The sequence below is a fragment of the Carica papaya genome, chromosome 8 (genome assembly GCF_054855325.1).
Source record: "Carica papaya isolate Zhongbai chromosome 8, ASM5485532v1, whole genome shotgun sequence".
NCBI lineage: Eukaryota > Viridiplantae > Streptophyta > Magnoliopsida > Brassicales > Caricaceae > Carica > Carica papaya.
Window position 1 is genome coordinate 35,449,060 of NC_142316.1, and position 20,738 is coordinate 35,469,797.

Below are 20,738 nucleotides of genomic sequence, written 5' to 3' on the forward strand. Positions count from 1 at the left end.
TGCCTGTATGTTCTCTCAAATTTTGATGTCACCAAGTAGCAAGTCATATCTTACAACTTATGAGACCCTGCTGTATTTTTCCAAAAAACAAAGTAGATTTTGAAGTCACCAAGTGATATTTTTCTTACAAAACATGTTTCAAGTGATATATTTTCTTCAAAAAAGATATCATAATTCATGAAAATAGTAGGTGTGACATGACAAGTTTTTTTCCCCAAAAAGACATACTTTTGTAACGTGATCAGTAGAGGATGCCAGACATGACAAGGCATTGGCGAAGTAATTCCCTCTATGATATCCAACTTTTGTATATAATCCTGTTTATCAAAAGCCAAACTATTTGCCGTCTTACCATCTAAAGCAACCAGAGAAATCTGCAACATCCCCGAGAGAGAACACGCACAAACACATATATGTGAAGTATGCATTCTCGTAAACTTGTATTAAAAATTAGTCGATATAAAAAATTACACGGAAGTATTCAGTAGGTAAGCACCATCAATATACTGGTCACTCCACCTGTTACCAACTACATCAGTATCTTAGTATTTTAGTAATCTGGTACTCTAAAACTCAAGCCAAAGGTATGAACTACTCACTCAACAGAAAGTCAAACGAGAGTTAGTTAGGGTCCCAGTCATTAACAATGATGCTACTGAAGCTGGCTAATTTTATTGTCCATTTAATTTACAGAACTGGGAACAGGAGTCAGGTATAGTCTTGTGACGTTGCTTCAACTATTTGTCCTTCCTCAGGCAGTCACCAGATGAGGACTTGAGCGTGGAAGGACGCACGAGTAAGTGACATATTTGACACTGTCCATGAGCACGACAACAAAAATACGAGAAAGTGACTTAGGTGCAATCATTCCATCGATATCAGCATCTCCAGCCTCTCTGGGATCTACAAGGATGGAAACGACCATAGATGAAGCAGATTTATTGCCCGGAAAATTGTCTTTCTGAGCACTTGGTTGCATGCCATCTTCAGTAATGTTAAGGTTGGATCCCTTAAGGGGAAGATGAAGATGGCGGAGAATCCTTCTATTCCTTCCCTTGTTAACTTTAGAAGTGTTATGTTGACCTTCTGAAGAAATATTGGCAACTGACGAGGCGGGAATTATGGCTCCAGGAGAAGAAGTTGGTGAGACGTCAAATTGGAATACTTCAGTGCACATGCCAGAACTCAACATCGGCCCTAAAAGAGAAAGTGGAGGGATCCAGGGAAACACAGGAAATAATCAAGCATATGAAATAAGAACAAGGAATAGACAATAGGAAGAAGCTAATTCCAGATGTCATGTCAAGATGAAATATCTGTAATTGAAAATTAACACTATTTTCTCTCTCTTTTTCTTTGGTTGGGAGGGAGGGAGAGCGGGGAGGAGGTGTAATTCATGCAAGTGAAAGAAGCACAGGGAATCCACAATAAGAAAAAACCACTTCCAGATTTTGCATCACCATAACAGATATGACTTGAGAATTAACATGAAAAATGTTTTATTCAGGCAAGACAAGCAATAATTCAAACATATGAAAAAAGCAAAAGAAATCAACAGAAGAAAAAGCTTATTTCAGATTTTGTAAGCCAGATAAAAAACATGATCTTGAGAATTAACAGGAGTAATGGTTTAGCTAACACGAACTTACAAACAAAAGACTTTCTCACTTTCCAGCCATTTGGACTGGCAAACCAAACTCTATTTAGAATTCCAGCTAATGAAAAGCAATTTAAGCTATGATCTTTGAGTTAAGATCACCTCAATCAAGAACTTCTACTTGAAAATATCCAGAAACACCACTATATATTATGGTAAGTTATGAGGAACAATATGTTCCATCTTTGTAGTGATTTAAGAAAAAAGGAAAAGATTGAGGCATCAAATACGAACACTACCAATTTACACGACGTCCTTGGGGAATATCTAGGCATTATAAGATGTCAGGCACAATCTTAAAGGATAACATTAGAAACAAAGTACCATGTAACAGGAATTAATTAACTCAAAAGAACCAAATATCAATTTATGGACCAAGTGTTAAGATCAGAACACCAAAATTACCTGCAACACCTTCACGGAACCACTGCTGCAGTTTACCATCAGCTGCGCTAGATTTGAAATGATCCTTCAAAGTATTAGTAGAGCCAGAAGACAGAGCCTTCTGTCGCTCATTTGCACTTCTGTATAAGTGGGAATGAATTCTCCCACTCCTTCTGACATCAGGGATAGCCAACGCGGTAGGTATTGCCAAACCAGTCTCCCTGTTATCCTTCCGGGAGGCCATAGCTTTCTCACTGGCCAAAACGGAATGTATTATCAAGTTTCCATCAATTTTCACAAGCTTATCATTTCTTGGAACATACAGAGAAGCAACAAGGGATTCACTAGAGTTGCCCAGAGGCACATTTTCTTTGCTACTTGATCTTCCATCTTCAGGGTCAGCACCATCGCTTGATCCTCCAGAATGGCCTCTTTTGTAATGTATTCTATTACTTGTATCAAAATTAACTTTCGAGAATCCTATGCCAATATTTTTATCAGACCCATTTGACTGGCTACTGACCGTTAAAACTCGTCCTCTATGCTGATCATAAAACCGATCATTCACATAACCCGACACAATATCAACATTGTCATACGTTCCCCCGTACTTAACGTTGATAACTGGAATTAATCCACCAAACAACACGATGAAAAATAAAAGACCCAGAAAACTAATACTAGCAACCTTCTTAGTTCTAGTAACGCCCTTCTTGCTCTCGCCCTTCTTGGGCTTAGACGCCGAGACGGGTTGCTGAGGTTTCAACCTCGGAATTGGAACCAAAGGCACCTGAGATCCTTGTGATTTAACTACATACGGTGGACAGGGCATCCATGGATACGGCATGGGTGCCATTGGTGAATACATACCAGGAGGAGGAGGACAGATGCCAGCGCCACCACTCAACTGCTGCCTCAAAGTGGCGTTCTCAGCCATGAAATATGATATCTTACTATTCAAGTCGGCAATGGTAGAATGCATAGTCCTTACCTTGTCCTCCAGCTCTTCTACATAATGTTTCTTCCTCTGCCTAGACAACTGTGCGCTCTCGCGATTCCTCATCAATCTCGCCTTTCTTTTTTCCTCCTCCTCGTTAGTGGTAACACTCACCTCGTCGGAATTGGTATTTTCACTCGGTACGAACGACCTACGGAACTTGTTGGTCCTGGATTCTCCAGTCGCATCTTCACTGTCCTTTTTCCTTTTTGTGACTGAATTTTTACCGCTTTCCTTCACTTTGATCTTCTCATCAACAACGGGATTGCGTGAATCAGCGGACGACGTATTCACGGCTTCGGAGACGCCGGAACCGTGAGATGAAGCCGGAGATGGAAAATTCATACTCGTCGTAGCCTCAGGGCAACCATCCCCTGAGTCCTGCGACGATTGCACCTTCGGATAGCCCCGATCACAACTCACAGACTCCGGCGACCACCAATTCATATAACTGTCAACGACGTCCACACTATGATCGCCGGATATTCCGAAGCCTCCGGATTCTGGATTGAAATTTCCGGAGCAGCCTTGTGAGGACTTGGCCTGAGCCGATACAGGGATGATGAAAGGTTCGGTTTCCGATGGAAAATACAGATCGTCGAGATCGTCAAAGGTGAGTTCGATATCTCCATCTTCTTCGAATCCGAACCCTAGATCTGCCTTCAGGTTATCGCTTGTCGTATAATCCGACCCGGATAGAAACAGGGGATCCAGCGGGGGTACCGAGAGGGTATCGAATTCCGAGCAGAAAGTATGGTTTGTGTCAGGCGCCGGCGGTTGCTCGGTCAGGAGCTGTTCCCCCATCGTTAGGGTTTAGGTTCAGAGGGATGGAGAGCGTCAAAATTTTCCGTTAGAAGGGAGGAAAAAGCTTGACGCAGGTTGAAGACGAACCCCGGGGTTTTACACGTTATTCTGTTCACATATTTTCCTTGTGGCGCGTGCGAAGCCTTCCCCCTAGATGGATGTCTTTTCCTTTTTCTTCTTGTTTTTAATTTTTTTTTGTTTCCTTCATGGAATTTTTTTGCAGATTTCTTAGAGAATTTTGAAAATCTCTTTAATACACAACATATTTTTTATTTAATCCAATATTTCCCAATGTAACTATTTGTATAATTTTATTTTAAATTTATTCCGAACTAAAAAATAAATATTTATCGTATAAAATATTTAAATTATAATATATACATTTTTAATACCTTGATCAGAATTTTCTAACAATATCTATAATAAAATATATGTTTATATATATAATGCATCTTTAGAAAATATAATTTTTAATTAGCATAAAATATTTATTTTTTAGCATAAAGAAAGTTAAAATTCAAAAAAAAATTAATAAATCGTCATACATATTCTGAGTTAAGAGATACTAATGATATCGTCAGTTAATAACTATTAGAGATCATTCGATACTTGAACATAATAATAGAGGTCAACCGGTAAAGATAAATCAATATTTGCTGTATATTTATTCTCTTCGCAATATATATATTAGATCCGAACTTATCAATCATGCAATAGCAATGATTTGATGGCACAAATTAGTACGATATACGTATTAGTACCATAATATTTCATAGTAAATAATTGTACCATCAAAACACTATTTATCTTTAAAATGTTACTAAGAAATCTAATATTTTAAATAAGTTAAAGATCATCGAAGACTCTCCAAAGCTCGGTTTGAATGACAGATGATCTACCAAATTTTTTATTAAGCTTATCAGACAAGCACCATCCTCATATTTAATACACACAATTTTTTTATTATTATATTTGAGTACTCATAATTTCCACTAATTATACTATACATTTACATTTATAACGTTCTAATTGTTATAATTATGTTAACCAACTTACTAGAGTTAATTATTATAACGCGAAACATAATATTTATTTATACAAATATTATATTGTAATTTAGTTATATTTAAATTGTAATTCTAAAATGTATGAATAAGTTAATTATACACAAAAATATATTAATATTATTATTTTATATATTAAAATATTATGATGCATAATTAATTTGTAATAAAACAAAAATTTGCAATAAATAAATATTAAAAAATAATAAAAATGTTAAATTTACAAATATTTTACACAATTAGGCATTGAACTAACTATTAAATTGTGGAGAACAATTTTTTTTTTTGTTTAAAAAAAAAAAAGAAAAGAAAAATCAGTCACGTGAAATGCATGCGTCAGCCTTGGAGAGAGAGGGAAATAAATAGGAAGTGGATAAAATGGTTTTCCGGAAACTTCTTTACTAATATAATTTTATTTGTTTATTTATTAATTAATATTGTGTTTGACCTTTTTGTTTCAGTCTCGTACCCGTTACGTTTTATTTGTTTTGAGTGCCGTACACTACTTAAATATTCCTGTTTGCCACGTGGACGGTCGGCTTAGTTCTCGTTATTGTCGGATTCGCGGTTTAAACTCCGTCTAGAATAATAACGTGTTATATGGACCGTGGCCAAGCTACGGACCAAGTCTGAGTCCGTCTGGGCTGGATCAGCTATGGACCAGGCCAGGTACTTTCAGTTATTTTAACGGTGGGCAAATGGTCCGCGGTGGTCGGAGTAAGGATTTGTGTTTTCTTTTTTTTTTCAATTTTTTTTTTTTAATTTAATTATTCTTTAAAAAATAAAAATTATAAAAATATTTTTATATACCAAATAGAGCTTAATTTTTTAAAAAATAAAAATTAAAACTGTCAATTTTTTAGTACATCATAAATATACTGTAATATTATTGATGTTTGTTATGTTAAAATTTTTATATTATATTATGATATGAATAATAATAAAAATTAAATTTATTTATTTAGAAGTTACTATTTCAAATATACTTTTAGTTTGAATCAATAGATAAATGAATAGATACGTTATATCGAAAACATTGATAGTGATAGTAATTAAAAAAGTCGGAGATCAATAAGTAAGTTATTTATCAACTAAATATTTTTAGAACTCAATTACAAATATCTTGCATACTAAATTATAATTGTTTATTTAAGCAATCACTTTTTCGTTATTTTATAACATATAGTCTTAATTCAATATACTACCTCATATGATAATTGCAAAAATTAGCAGAGGAAACAATAAAATATATAGTTAAAAAAAACTAAATAAGATAAAATATTATGAATTACATTATTATATGATTTATAAATTGAATATATTATATACTACATGTAGTAATTAACATAAATTTAATATAAAAAAGTAAAAATAGCATATAAATTTTAAAAAATAATTAGATTTTAAAATTTAATAAAATCAGTAAAAAGTACCGACTCATTATAAATTAAAGAAGAAACGTCACGTGTTAATAATTATTCAATTGATTGGTTTCCTGTTTATAATTATATTATTAACAATCGTAGTTAAGACCAGCAAAATTTTCCTTTATAGTGTGGAGTTACTTTCCTAATTTGGTACTTGTATATTGTCAAAGGCGAACCTAACCCAGTTACATAACCGTAGGGATCGCACCGTACAAAACAAATCCACCCACAAAAGGAAGAAGATAACAGGGGGCGGTGGACTTTTTGTCCTTTCACACACAATTCTTTTGTTTTTTTTTTTTCTTTTTTCTGTTTTCGGAGTCGATAAATAATAATAATAATTTTTTTTTAAAGAAAGAGAAGAAGAAAATCTAAAAGATATTTCATTCTTTCTTTCATTTTACCTCTGCGTCTCTCGACTTTGGCGAGCGCGAGAGCGAGAGAGAGAGAGAGAGAGAAGACCTTTTCCGAAGGGTTTTTCTCTTTTTCCTCTTGTGTTTCATGCGCAGAGGAACACAATTCTCTTCTTCTTGATTTTTCTTTCTCTTCAATCTCTGAGAGAGAGAGAGAGAGAGAACAAGAAGAAGAAGAGAAGGTTCCTTGATAACTGAGGGAGACGGAAAGAGAATAGAAATTTATAGAAAACAGACAGACCTCCATGGACTCAACGACAACAGCTGCCACGCTTATGCAGGAGAAGGAGTCAATGGTGGATAGCTTCTTGGTCGAGGCTCTTCAGAATCCTCGTCATCGTCTCACCAGTTAGTTTTTCTTCCTCGTTTTGTTTCTTTTGTTGTGCCTTTCAATTCTATTACCATAAACCCTATTTCTGTGTGATTTTTGATCTGGATGTGTTTTTAATTTCGGAATTTTGGTTTCATTTCGCGTCTGTATTTTGCTAGGGGATTGACCTTAGGTTATTGGATTGAATCGGGGACTAATTTTGGGTGAAACATTGTTCAGGAGGTCGGTTTCTTATTAGATTTATTTTATGTCAGATCGGGTTCTTTTCTCGTTAATTTAGTTTGTTAGGTCGGTGGGAAAGATATGAGTGAAATTTCATTGTTAATAATAAGAAAATGGAGATACATAGGTTAGATTTAATGCAGATTTGGTCCTTGGGGAAAAAATTCAGCTGAATTCAGTAAAACAAAGAACCCGAGTGGACTGACGTTTGTTGTTGGTGGGGTATTATGATGAGATATTTTTTTTTGGGGAAGGAGAACAAAGGATAAAACTTCTATAAACAGGGCGTTGAAGGGGTAACACCAATGTACAAGAGCTTTACAAATCAGTCAAAGTGTCAATAAGGTTCTCAAATCCTCACTAGAATTGAGAGGTTGACCTTTAAACAAAAATAGCATGGAACCATAAATCCCCAACTATAATATGATGAGAAAGGGAGGTTTAACTTATGTTGTATTGTGTCTTCCAACATTATTTCAACAATCAATTAATTTAGGTGCTTTAGTGTAAATTACTCCATCATTGAGATTTTCTGGCGATAGCCTTGTAGATCTGATATTGATTTATATTTTTTTTGGTCATCCTGCTTGGATGTGTTAAGCTACTTAATGGTTAACATCATGCTGGAAAGAAAAGGAAATTGTCTATGCCATGTCAAATTGAAGAGGGAGCCAAGTTATCTAGTCTTTGTTTTCTCTTTCAGATTTCGGTTATACATTGTACTTATGGATTACTAATCTGGCTGGATCCTCTAAAATTAATTTATTTATCCAGGCATAAGGTGAAGAAATGGAAACTTTTCAGTGTGGATTTGCTTGACGTTTGGATGGATGAGATGACTATCGTGCTAGAATCTGTGAATGACATTTATACTCTATTGAATAATTGGAATTATTGGTTTAATAAATCAAGTTGTTGTAATGAATGATAGTTTGCCTACTAGGGTGCTCATTTAAGAATATTCCAACTTTTTTTGGGTATTGCAAAAGAGGGTTAGAGGAGTTGAGGCCTCCAAATTTAGTGATTGTTTTTTTGAAATATAAGAGAAGTAATATTATTCACAAATGTATCAAGGGGGTACCGCCCATGTACAAAACGTAGTTTAGTGGTTGTGGGATTCAATTGTAAAAGGTGCAGTTGTGAAGCCTTATGATTGTTAACAACTAAAGAGTTCAGAGTAGTAGTGGAGACAACATGAGAAGAGATATCTAAAGTGTAGGATTCTCAATTTTTTTCCTTTAGTTTGTACTGTGGATGCAGGGAGCAATTGTCTGACATGACTTATAACTTTGTTTGGAAACGAAGATTGACATGACTTATACTATAGGAACTTATAAATTACATCTTCAATGCTGTGATAAATTGCATAAATATTTTTCTAAAAAGTTTTTGAACTGCTTTGGCAACACAGGCTTATAAGAAGTATTAGATTGAGAGAATTTTAGACATTTTTGGTAAATCCTAGCTTATTTTAGAGTGTTTATAAGCTTTCTAAAATAGGATCTAGCAGCTACTAGCCTATTTGGGCTTGCAAAATTTTGAGCCAAATAGGTTATAGGGTGATTGACTTCGCTTATGATGCAGGAGCTTATTAACTATATCTTCAATATCTTCAATGGCGTGATAAATTGTAAAGATATTATTCTACAATGTTGTTGCACTGTTTTGGCATCATGAGCTTATCAGAAAATCTTAGATGGAGAGAATTTAGGAATTTATTGGGTGAACACTAGCTTATTTTAGAGTGCTTATGAGCTCTCTAAATTAAGAGCTACTGCCTACTAGCTTTCAGAGCTTGCAAGTTACCAAGCCCGTAAGTTCTTTTCTAATTGTTAGATAAATCATCAAGTTTTCTAAATTTGTAGAGAGCTTATAAGGCTTCTTTGACCAAAATTAAGCTCAGCCAAATGCGTTGTTTGGAAAAAAGTTTTTTAATCTCTTGGGAGCAGAGTGCTTTTGGAAATTCCCTATGGTGGCCTACCTATTGTTGCCATTGTTGCTAGTCCATTGCATCAATGCTTTCTGGTTTAATATAGGGATCCTTTTCCAGAAGTGGTTTGATCCTTCCTTGCTCTATTCAGGGTGTCTAAATTATTTTCTTACTTCTAAGGTATGCTCAAGAATTTGTACAGGGGCAACACCCTGTTGGTGTCAATTTGCACAATATACATTCTTTTTATCTAAAAAAAAAGGATATGCTCAAGAATGATTTTCTGAGTGGTAATGGTTGTACATGCATATGCATGTGTTTGTACATAAGGCCTATTGGCCTATAGTTGCTCAATGTGATTATGTTGGACAACACGAAAGTATAGCTGACATTGAGATATTTTTCTCTACAGTTTCTCTGTGAACCATAGTCAGCAACACAAGTTCATGATGGTTCATTTATGTTACTTGCTGTTGATGCTGGGACAATTGTGTTTTTTTTTTATATTTGACTTTACAGAAATCAATTTGTGGACACAAATACTATCTTCATTGATATGGTCTTTAGTACTGCTTTTCCAGTTATGTTTCAGTTATATTTCTGATTTATTTTTTTCATTTATCAGTTCTTCGGATGGAACTTGATATCCAGAGGTTTTTGCAAAGTCATGATCAGCAGCAGTTTGAGTTCCAACATTTTCCCACTTCTTATCTTCGACTTGCTGCACATCGTGTTGCTCAACATTATGGGCTGATAACTATGGTTCAGGACAGTGGCTTAGACGGCCTCGGTAACAAAATTCTGGTAAGAAAAACAGCTGAAAGCAGATACCCAGCTGTCCGTTTATCTGAAATCTCTGCAAAGCAATCAGAAAATGATAAACCAGAAAATATTAAAATTGTGATTAGGCCGAGGCCTAATAAGGGATATTTGAGTGAAGGTAATGACATGGAGATAAAACAAAGTCCTATGAGAAGTGTTGAAGAGAGAAAGGAGGAGTATGACAAGGCACGAGCTCGCATCTTTAGTAGCCCTGGTAGTTCTGAGTATGATGACCTGTCATCTAATGCCCCTGTAGAAGGGAAGAATACATGCCCTAGCAGAGATGAGAATGAAGGATGCAAAAACTCGCTGACTGATACAGACAAGAGTGCGAGTGTCAGGGATGGTGGCTCCTCATCAAGAGTTGCTATTTTCAGAGATAGGGAGAAGGATCGTACTGACCCAGATTACGACCGGAGTTATGAAAGGTATGTATCTGTCAGTTTGGTTTTGATGTGTAATTATTTGTGCTCCAAATGGTATACTCTAAGGAGTTTTTCAGCAAGAAACTTATTCTGTTAATTCTGTGTCAGTGGTTTCGCATTCTTATTTTGCATCCTTTGTAAAGAAAAATTTTCCTGTTTTTATGGAACTAAACGGTTGGCACAACAGGTATGTTAGAAGCCTTCCAGCAAACCAAGGGTTCAACGTACTACCTTTCAACAGTCAGAAAATTCAACTTCCTTTTGTGCAATATGATACTGTTTTTCCTCAGTTGGGGCAGATCCCAAGGGCACAAGCTACTCTTGGCTACAGGCCTCATGTGAACCCAGTTATGCGCCCTTTTTGCGCCATGGGATCAAATCAAACATCCAGAGATGCTGCATACATTCAGTGGCCTAGTGCTGCAATGATGTATGCACATTCATATGAGCAGTTCAGACATGCTACTTTCCAGGTAGGCTGTAATCCTATTTTGTTGTTTTTGTTGGATCACGACCTGCTTCCCTCCCAGTTTGATCATATAATCTACAATGCTTTTGTTTCTCTAACTCATAGGGCGAGACTGTTTTAAGTAACACAGTCCTTTTGGTGTCTGGGAGTCTGAATGCTTTCGTATGGTGAATGAGCAGTATATATTTGGATTTGGCAATAAATAATGAATTCACTTAAATAAAAACCGAGGTTTAATTTCACAAACTGGCTTAGGGAAGGTGAGTGTACGAGCTTACTCATCTAATTGTAAGCTGGTTAGTTGATAAGAAAATTTAAGTTTTGGTGCTAGCACCTATCTTGCTTTGAGATGGAGTTCTGTTTCTTGCTGGTTTGTTCATCAAGGTTTTTAGACACAATCTGCACGGCAGAATGGATACTGAGGGTGCTTTGCGAGTCTCTAAATATGCAGACAGCATGATCATCATCGTTATTTGGGTTGTTTATTTTAATGGTTTTTCGAGCAATTCTTCAACTCGACATTTATGTGGTATTGGTAATTTGGTCCAAAGTGTTATATGAATTCAAACTAGAGGGCTTTGATGAAAGTATTAGGAAGTATGCATAAGACCCTTTGCTTTTTTGACTGATAGAATGTTATTAAGCTTGAGAATGGAGTTGATAAATTTCTTAGACTTTCCATTAAGAAGATAAAATTTTTTGCTTTTTATATTCTATTGGCCCTTGATTATTTTAGAATAATTCACTTCTAATGTTGATTTCCTGTTTCAAACATCTCCTTGATTCATTGAATAACATTTTCTTTGTTTGAAACAAGTTAATACACTTCATGTGATCATCAAAATGTATGGGGAAAGAGAACTTTTTTCGTTTTGCAACTAATCCATATGCACCAATTTTTTTGCAGGCACCGTTTTGTCAGCAGCCTCTGAGCTTTGATTACTTGCAAAACCATTAGATGAGAATTAGGTGGGAATGGTGTATTCAGATTTCTCTATACTAGTATTCTTCTGTTGTCAGGACTCATTGTTGAGACTTTTTTGTTACAGACCTTTGTTTGCAACTTATTACCTAGTTGGGCTCTTTTTGTGGTATTGAAATCCCTAAGTGGTGTAACATTACTTTTGACATTTCCCGTATTATCTCCTTGCAGACTGATTAGTACTAGTACATGTATGTTTTATTTATTTCCATATGTGGCTGCAAATGGTTGTTACCACATTGCCTTGTGGAGCTCAAGGTGTAGTGGTTGATGGACAAACGATGGAGCTCAGCTCAAGACCGAAGGCTATATAACATATATTATCCAAGCATATTCCAAATACAGCCTATGCTAAGATTTTAAATTCATTGATACCCACGAGAAAGGAACCCAACAAGTAAAATCGTAGTCTAATATAATAGTATTAAAAAGAACAATTGATGTTTTGGTAGGTCCAGGAAGGCATCATTGACAGCTCGGAGTTCATCATGTCTTAATCACTAGCAAATAAATTATAAAGGAATATCTGTAATGGAATGTACGTAGACACGCTATAGTAGGTAGGTTGATAGCGATTTAGAAATTTGATGCGTTGTCGAAAAGCATTTTGAAGTGGGTTGTGTGTGTCTGACCTTTCAGGATGGCAAATACTACGGTGGCAGAAATTTATTTAATATCATCGTCCTTGTTGTATGATTTATTTAAATGATTTTCTGAATAAGTTTCGAGCCCAACTCTTTCAACAATTGTGTTTAAGGGAAAGTGAAGTTGGCATTGTGTGTTATTCCCAAATGGGTGTTGGGTGGGTTGGGAGCAGGAAAATCTCTTTGGACTGACAAGAAAATTGGATGTCAAATCTGATTTGCTCATCTGATAATTGCTGTGTGAAATCCCTGAGACAGCAAGACATGATCCTTTGCCTCTTACATCTCATGGCATGGCATGGCATATTTCCTTCTTTGGGAATCAGCATCTTGCTAGTTTTAGTTTTTAAAAATTTTCTGTCTTCTTTGGGGATGGAAATAGAATATCATAAGTAATTTGTCAAATTTTATATTTAATTAATAAATTTATTTTTGGTCAAGGAAAATTGACAAATAGACATTCACCTTGGCTTTGATTTCATTTTTGATTTCAATTTTTTTATTTAATTCATATTCTAATTTTTATATTATTTTTTGACGTATATAATTCTCACCATTCCCACTTCAACCTCTCGATGAAAAATTAAAATTTTTCATCGTTCAAGGAATTTAATGCGAGAACAATCATAACTTCAAATCTAACATAAATCTACCAATTATGTTCTAATTATGCACTATGATAATATAATTAACTAAAATTCTGAGTGGAAATAGTAGAGAACTCAACTAAATTGCTATTTTAAGTTTTCTCAAGGCGTGATCGTTAAATATTACAGTTCTTGTTAATGATTTCTACAGTAACCTTGTACTTTTGTTTTAATTAATTAAGGAAATTTGTAAATAATAGATGTAATGATAAGGGAAGAAAACAGCAAATGTAGTGAAGAGATCACGTGGGATCCATTAGTGCAGAGGTAAAGAGGCTTATCGAAGTCCGAAATCAAAATATAAATTAAGTTTTGATGTCCATGAAATTTGTGGAGGACGGGATGCAGCAGCCAGCGGAATCAGGCTGTTCATGTGGGACTGGGAAGCGTGCTTTTATGTACTCTGAAATAACCCTTTTACTGTTTTAACTCATCGCAGCACTGTTCTAAGGTTTCTCAACTTTCAACTTAAAAAGAAGTTCCAAAGGAATTGAAATTTAACACCCAAAAGTTTCTTTCCCTATCTCTCTAACTTCAAATCGACAGGAATTAAGAACCCCAAAACCAAAAATCACTCTTTCTCCCTCTCTTTCTCTCTCGATACACACACACACATACACGCACATATGTGGTATATATGGTAGGATGTGTGCCAACACAAGAATTGACTTAAAGGTGATCTGATAAAAAGACAAGTAAATTTTGATTTGATCTGCTCTTTCTGTTTAGATTAAGAAAGAATTTTGTAATCTATATAAAAATGAATCTCAACTTGGTGACAGAACTAAATTAATATAGAATTCCACTATGCATCTTTTTTCTCTCTCTCTCTCTCTCTCTCTCTCATCCTATATATATATATACATATATATTTAATGTTTAATTGAAACTTGAAACTAGTGCTCTACAAGAGATGGCAATAGGGTGTCCTTATAAGTGAGCAAAGCCATGCATGTGCTGCTGTATATTATGACATTATCCACCCAAGTTGATAAAATATATATATATATATATATTATACTTATTGGTTTAGGATAGCTCTAGCATCCACTCTTCTCAATACCTTTTGAAAGTAGTAGATACCTGTATATTCAAAAGAAAAGAAAAGAAGAGAGAATGTTGGAGGTACTAACTGCAAAACAGAGTAAGTAGCAGTTTTTTACATATTCATTCAACTAGGTAAAACAGAGGGGTTAATCTGTTTGTTCGGGCTAGAGGGCATAGGATCGGTATCAATTCTGTGTTTTGTTCAGGCCAAGGTGCAGCCTGCAGACAGGACTTTGGGTGAAATATTCTTCCTATCGTAGTCAACTAATTTCAAATGATACAAACTGCCCAAATATGTCTCTATAATCAACAATTCCAACTTACAGGCACATATACAAACTTGTTACACAATAAGGTCCAACTGGTTAGCACAATCCAACCATCTTTATGTAGTTCGAGAATTGAAATTGAGATCAAGTTCTTACTGTGTTAGGAGAGTATTAGCAAAACCATGTAATTTTATTTCGTGCTCTCATGAAAATGTTTAGAATGCCAATCCTAGATTTCATCTTCGCAGTTGAGATTTAAGCATATGAAATTAACAGACATTTCCATACATGCAGGTCATCCCTACCATTCTATCAATCTACAAGAATAAAATATCATCACCCGATAGCAGGGTATCTTTGTGTCCAATGTGAATTTCCTTAAGGAACACTCTCTTGAGAATTCTACTAAGGTCAAAAAGCTATTAAAATCAAACAAACAGAACTTACAAAGCAACATCATGTATGAACGAGTCTAAGTCAGATAGAGATTTGCTTACAATTTCCAGAAGCAACAATGTAGACATGCCTAGGAAGTCCTATTGTTAATACTACAACTGATATTTGCCAATATGAATGTTTACTCAACCTTGAGCTGATTCTATTGATTCCGTCATAAAAAATTTTAGAATGTATAGAGGACATTATTCCTGAGATGCAAGGTGCACTAGCATTCATGAAGATCATCATCCAAATCCAGAAAGTCAAAGTTTCACAGTGCAACCATACAAAAAATGTAGAATTCATAGGGAAGCTATACTACTTTCTAGGGCAAAATATAATGCAGTCTCAGTTCAATTTTTAATTTCCTTCCATCCCAAAGTGAGATATCGTCTTTCTTATCTATTAAAGCAAAAAAGATATGTCATCTAGAGTCTGTTAGTTAACTTTGACAGGAAACTACAGCTATAACAATCCATAACTTGAGGGAAAATGTATCATGCATTTACCAACTTGGTATCTCTATTATTCACTTTGGGTTGGATCTAGATCTTTCTTCCCTTTCAATTTGAGTATAAACATGGAAATTCAGTTGACCTTTCCATCTACTTCTTCAGTTAAATGTTTCACCTTTCTCATAATTTAACCAGCAACAGAAATGAACCTAAAGTAACTTGCTTCAGATGCAAAGCATTTGTCCTTAAGTGGAATGAAAGAGGATATGTCATTCAACATTGCCAACATAATTAAGTATGCATGAAAGAGAAAGCAAATTCGATACTCCAATGTTCGGGGACATTGAAATGATTTAAGATTCTAATAACATTAGGGTTTCTTTAATAGTTTCCCTTATACGAGGGATCAATGTCTTCTATGGAGTCACACAATGTACAAAAAGTACAGCTCAACTCTACATAAAACTGAACTAAGAAACAGAAGAGATAGACCTAACAGAGAAAAGATATTGGATATTGCTGAGACTCTCAATATATTTGCTGACAAAGGATTCCGACCCCATATTTAGATATGTAATGAACTTATCTAGCACTTGCAATGTTATTATTTATCCTTACCTGCAAGTGCAAACTTCAGTCAGTTTCTTCCTCTGGCCATCCTGTGAGGAGTCGATGACTACTAAGAAGACTCTGAATTGCAGGATAACCAAGCAAATCCTGAGATATCATGAGGAGAACAACTCTTCTGGAAATCAAGAATGACCAATATCATGAAGCTTCAATAATGCTTCCATTAAGAAGCTTAGGAATTTGATTGTCGTTCAAATTTCCGTCACCAGAAGCAGACAGTAAGGAGACAGACTGCTACCAACAATTTAATTACCCATGTAGAAGTCTGCGGAATTGGACACCATAACAGATACCTCATACCACCCACCAATCCTAGTCACTCGCAAAAAGATGGTGAAAGAGACCGGACAGACAACACAACTCAGATAACAGAAATTCTTGATCTGTAGATGAAACTAGATTTCAGCTGAAGCCCAATCCCAATTGTTACCATCAGAGGCTACCAACAATGACTAACACAACAAGAACAGCCAAGACCCTAAACTGAACTCTAAAAATACTACAAAAGTGCCACCAAGAACTGATTTGACAAGACCCAGAAGCTGAATCATAAAAAGAAAATTGAAACGATAAATGGCAGTCAACAATTACCCAACTTCAATCATCCCCAGTTGGAAAGAGTGTAAGGACTTTCCTCCCTCCATTTGCATTAGCCGACTCCAAATCCTCCACATATCCCGGCACTGGATTGTGAACTGGTGCTCCCATCCTATGAATCGGTTGCTGTGTCTGTCTAGCCAGAAACGAATGTTCAAATTGCCCATTTGGTGGTGACCCAAAATGCCCCATTTGCCTGTGGTATTGGGGCTGCAAATGAGGATGTGCCACCGCAGCTGCCGCCGCTGCTGCCATCTGCTGGTGGTGGTGGTGGTGTTGCAGTGCGGCCACAGGCACAAACGATGGCAAGAAATGATCCGAATTGGGCCGACCGGGATGCAAGAAATGCGGTGGCACCGGGGAGCTAGCGAACAAATGGTCCGTTGCCGGATCCGACGAGGCAGCTAACCCGGCTCCACCGCCGCCACCACCATTACCGCCTGCTCCGCCACCACCACCCGACAATCCCTGCATTCTCTTGAGATAAAGACGGTATTTCTGAAGATGACTCGCCACGTTCTCTCTGGTCAACCCATCCACACTCATCAACTGCATTATTGTCTTAGGGACCGCATTCTTGATCCCAAGGTGTGCAACAGCATCGACAAAGCGCTTATGGAGCTGCGGGGTCCACACAAGGCGGGGCCGCTTGAGGGTCCGAGCCGGCTCGTCGCCGGCAGCACCAGAGCCCAACTCGGCGGAATCGGCTCCAAATTCCGCCGAGTTAGGCTGGGAAGCGGCCAAGGGATTGGAAGGCGGAGGAGTTGCCGATGGAGGAGGCGGAGGCGGCGGATTGGGTTGTTGCTGCTGGCCAGAACTGCTGTTGTGGTTTCGGATGTCAAAAGCTATAGCAAGATCAGGAGTGATTAGGGTTTGAGAGAGAGGCATGAGCTCTTCAGGTGACGGGAGCTCTTCCTCCCATCTTGAGAACCAATTTGAGTCCTCTTCCCTCATTATTGTTGGAAAATTAGACCAAACCCAATTCACAGTTAACCCAATTAACTACCGATTTGTGGAGAGCAGTGGATTTATTGATATGGGTATCGCACTGAGGAGCTTAAAGAAGAGGGAGAAGACAAAAGAAGGAAGGGAAAGCGAGTAAGTATGTATTAGATTATAGAAAAACAACCTTGATTCTCGAACATACAGAAAGATAAAAAGGGTATACCCGCACCACTCTCGAAGACACTCTCTACAACTGATCGTTGACAGAGAAGGAGAGAGAGAACGATAAAGAGAGAGGGAGGGAGGCTGAAGATGGTGGTGGTGGTGGTTATGGTGGAAAATCGGTGAGAGGAGGAGGAGGAGGGTGGAGAGAGGTTCGAGGTGGATCTTGTTTTCTTCTTTTCAGCTTTTATTATGGGAACTGTTGCTGATGCTTTTCTTATGATTTTTATGTTATTGAGGCAGTATTCATTTTTCATTAATAATAATTATAAATATTTATATATTTTTCATTTTATTTTATTTTGTTTTTCCGGGATTTGGGGGTCTTATACTTGAGAGTGAGTGTTAAAAGATTCTTAGATTTTCATTCATAGACAGATATGAGATACCACCCAGCAAACCAGCTTTGCTGGAGCGCGTGACTACACGCTCCTCTACCATTATATTTAACCAAACTTTTTGTATCAGACGTGATTATGAATTAATAAGAGTATTGTTGATTTAAACTATAATATATGTTACATGTATATATATATGTAACATATATTATATGTATGTATGCAGACAAATATTGTGTTACTTGGTTGTAACCTTGCCTTTTGTTATATTATTAAAAAAATTGTGACAATTATTTTTTTTACTAATTAAATCGATACTCCACAAGTCTGAACTTCAATTTCTGCATAATTATGATATTAGAATCTGATTTTAAAGACAAATTACTATCTCAAATTTAAATTGAAGTTTTTTAATTAATTTATTACCATTAAAGCTAAATTTTGGTTTCTAAGTCTGATTAATAAAGTTATAGTTTAATTAATTTGTGATTTTATTATACATACTTTTAAACATAAGGCATTCTAATTAGTTAAGGAATAAATTTTTTTAAAAAAAAGCATTTAAAATATCAGATAATTGCATATATTTTAATAACTCAAACTTTTGTTAAGAATAAAATTTTATTCGGACTGTTATTTTTATAAAAATATATACTAGTATAGTTTATTTAAAAAAAAAGATTAAATGTATCTTAAATTTTATTATTTAAAATAAAGATAATTATACAATAAAAATAAGGCAAAATTTTAAATTAATTTCACATCTTTACAAAAGAAGAAAAAAGTATAAAGTTATTATTGCAAAAATGAAAATATAAATAGAGTTAGTTCCCTATAAATATTAATATAATAGAGTTGAATAACAAAAATATAAAAATTAAATAAAAATTAAAAATATTTTAAATAAATAATTGCGTAAGTAGTTTTCTCTCTTTATTTATTTTTTTTTAAAAAAGAAGAATAATATAATTTTTTTAGAAAAGAAAAATGAATGATTTGGTGATAACGATGATACGCTGCGTAGAGGGGAATACTTGGGTGGGTGAAGCAGGTTGCAGGTTCATCCACATTTAGTCTGCAATTCCATTTCTGCAATCTGAAAATGCCAGGTGTACTTTGGTTGTGTGTGCAGTGGCGAGTGCAGGTAACGCGCAGCAGAGCTAGAGTACGGATGGAATTTATCGCAACAAATATTGCTTGTACGGGAAAAGAGGGTGGGGGTTTGAGGAGGACGAGAGAGAGAGAGAGAGAATGCAAAGTTTGGTCACTTTGTAGGATTGTTCATGGATAAGAAGAGGAGGGAGGGAGGGAGGGAGGGAAGGAATAGCTTAGGTGGTGTTTGGTTGTGGGGATAACTTTATCCTTTTTGGGTTTGGACGTTTCTTAGTGGGTTGAGTTATTATCAAATATTATCTTAGGTCTAAAAGAATACTTTAAACAGTTTATGATTTGATTTTACAGCAACTTAAAATCTGAATGTTTTTTTTTTTTATCATAATAATTTGATTTTTATCTTTTCCTTTAAAATTATTAATATTTTGGAGAACATTTACACAGTTGATTAAAAGACAAATACAAAGAATGACATTAAACATATCTAAATTAAGAAAAACATTTAAAATAATCACTTAAAAAATTAAATAATTCAATACAAAATAAACTAAACTAAACTAAATTATCAAATGTAAATTAAAATGGGGTTAAACTAAAAAATGAGAACTTTCAAAAGGAGCTATTATTTTTGCTGTGAGGATAAATTAAACCGGGGAGGGGATAAATTAAAATTTGACTTTGAAGCTAAAAGATTCTTTTGTACAATATGGGTTTAGTACAGAGTTCAAGAAGGTCTATGGCTAGAATGGGTGACAAGTGGACAAATAATAAAATGAAAGTCCAATAGAAAAATCAAAAAGTAAAAAAGAAAGAAAGAAAGAGAAAGGGAAAAAGTATCTTTTAGAGAATGAAACAAAAACCACGAAAATACCCCAGACAAGACCTGTCCATGGCCTTTTAAAAATTACTTGACTATTTTTGTGCTGCGTTTTTAACCATTTCATGATCAAATTAAAAGAGGCTCTTCTTATGTTTCTTGTTCTTTTTCAAGCTTTGGAAAGAGTTTGATTATTGCTTACATAAAAAGGCATCTTTTACGAGTAATAATAATTACGATACTTCCAGAATGGGGATGATAAAATGATAATGATAATCTAAAATGAACTGAATCCTGAATCAATATAATGTTTTTTTAAAAAAAATAAATTATTATTTTATTCCCCTAAATATTTACTGTATTATAATTTGATTTCATTATAGTTTAATTTTCAAACTTAATAGAACTATTTCACTTTATAATTTTTTATATGATTATAAAAATTTTACCAGAAATTTTTACATTTTTCTATGATTTTCTATAAAATTTAAAAATTATGAAAACTAAAAATAGTCTTAATAAAAATTATTCATTCATTTTATTCAAATCATAGAAATAATAATAATAATAATAATAATAAATATTATATAATAGTTAATATAAAGTTATTTCAATTTTAATTATAAATAAAAATATTACATTTTTAAAG

General features: G+C 35.0%; 3 protein-coding genes across 3 annotated transcripts; 1 reads left to right on the top strand and 2 right to left on the bottom strand.

Moving 5' to 3' along the window:
- Nucleotides 1–412: 412 nt before the first annotated feature.
- LOC110811227 (bZIP transcription factor 17-like) lies at nt 413–4,023 on the bottom strand. Its single transcript, XM_088210270.1, has 2 exons — nt 2,063–4,023; nt 413–1,197 (listed from the first exon to the last, which is right to left on the bottom strand). Exons 1-2 carry the CDS (start codon nt 3,840–3,842, stop codon nt 752–754), a joined length of 2,226 nt encoding a protein of 741 aa, XP_088066396.1. The 5' UTR covers nt 3,843–4,023; the 3' UTR covers nt 413–751.
- A 2,677-nt stretch (nt 4,024–6,700) lies between these two features.
- LOC110811295 (uncharacterized) lies at nt 6,701–12,075 on the top strand. The gene is made up of 4 exons (XM_088209412.1): nt 6,701–7,094; nt 9,855–10,479; nt 10,664–10,949; nt 11,853–12,075. The coding sequence occupies exons 1-4, from the start codon at nt 6,992–6,994 to the stop codon at nt 11,901–11,903; spliced, it is 1,065 nt and encodes a 354-aa protein (XP_088065538.1). The 5' UTR covers nt 6,701–6,991; the 3' UTR covers nt 11,904–12,075.
- A 3,701-nt stretch (nt 12,076–15,776) lies between these two features.
- Nucleotides 15,777–18,054, bottom strand: LOC110811289 (transcription factor MYBC1-like). The gene has a single exon (XM_022037726.2). The coding sequence runs from the start codon at nt 17,606–17,608 to the stop codon at nt 16,655–16,657; it is 954 nt and encodes a 317-aa protein (XP_021893418.1). The 5' UTR covers nt 17,609–18,054; the 3' UTR covers nt 15,777–16,654.
- Between the last annotated feature and the right edge of the window lie 2,684 nt (nt 18,055–20,738).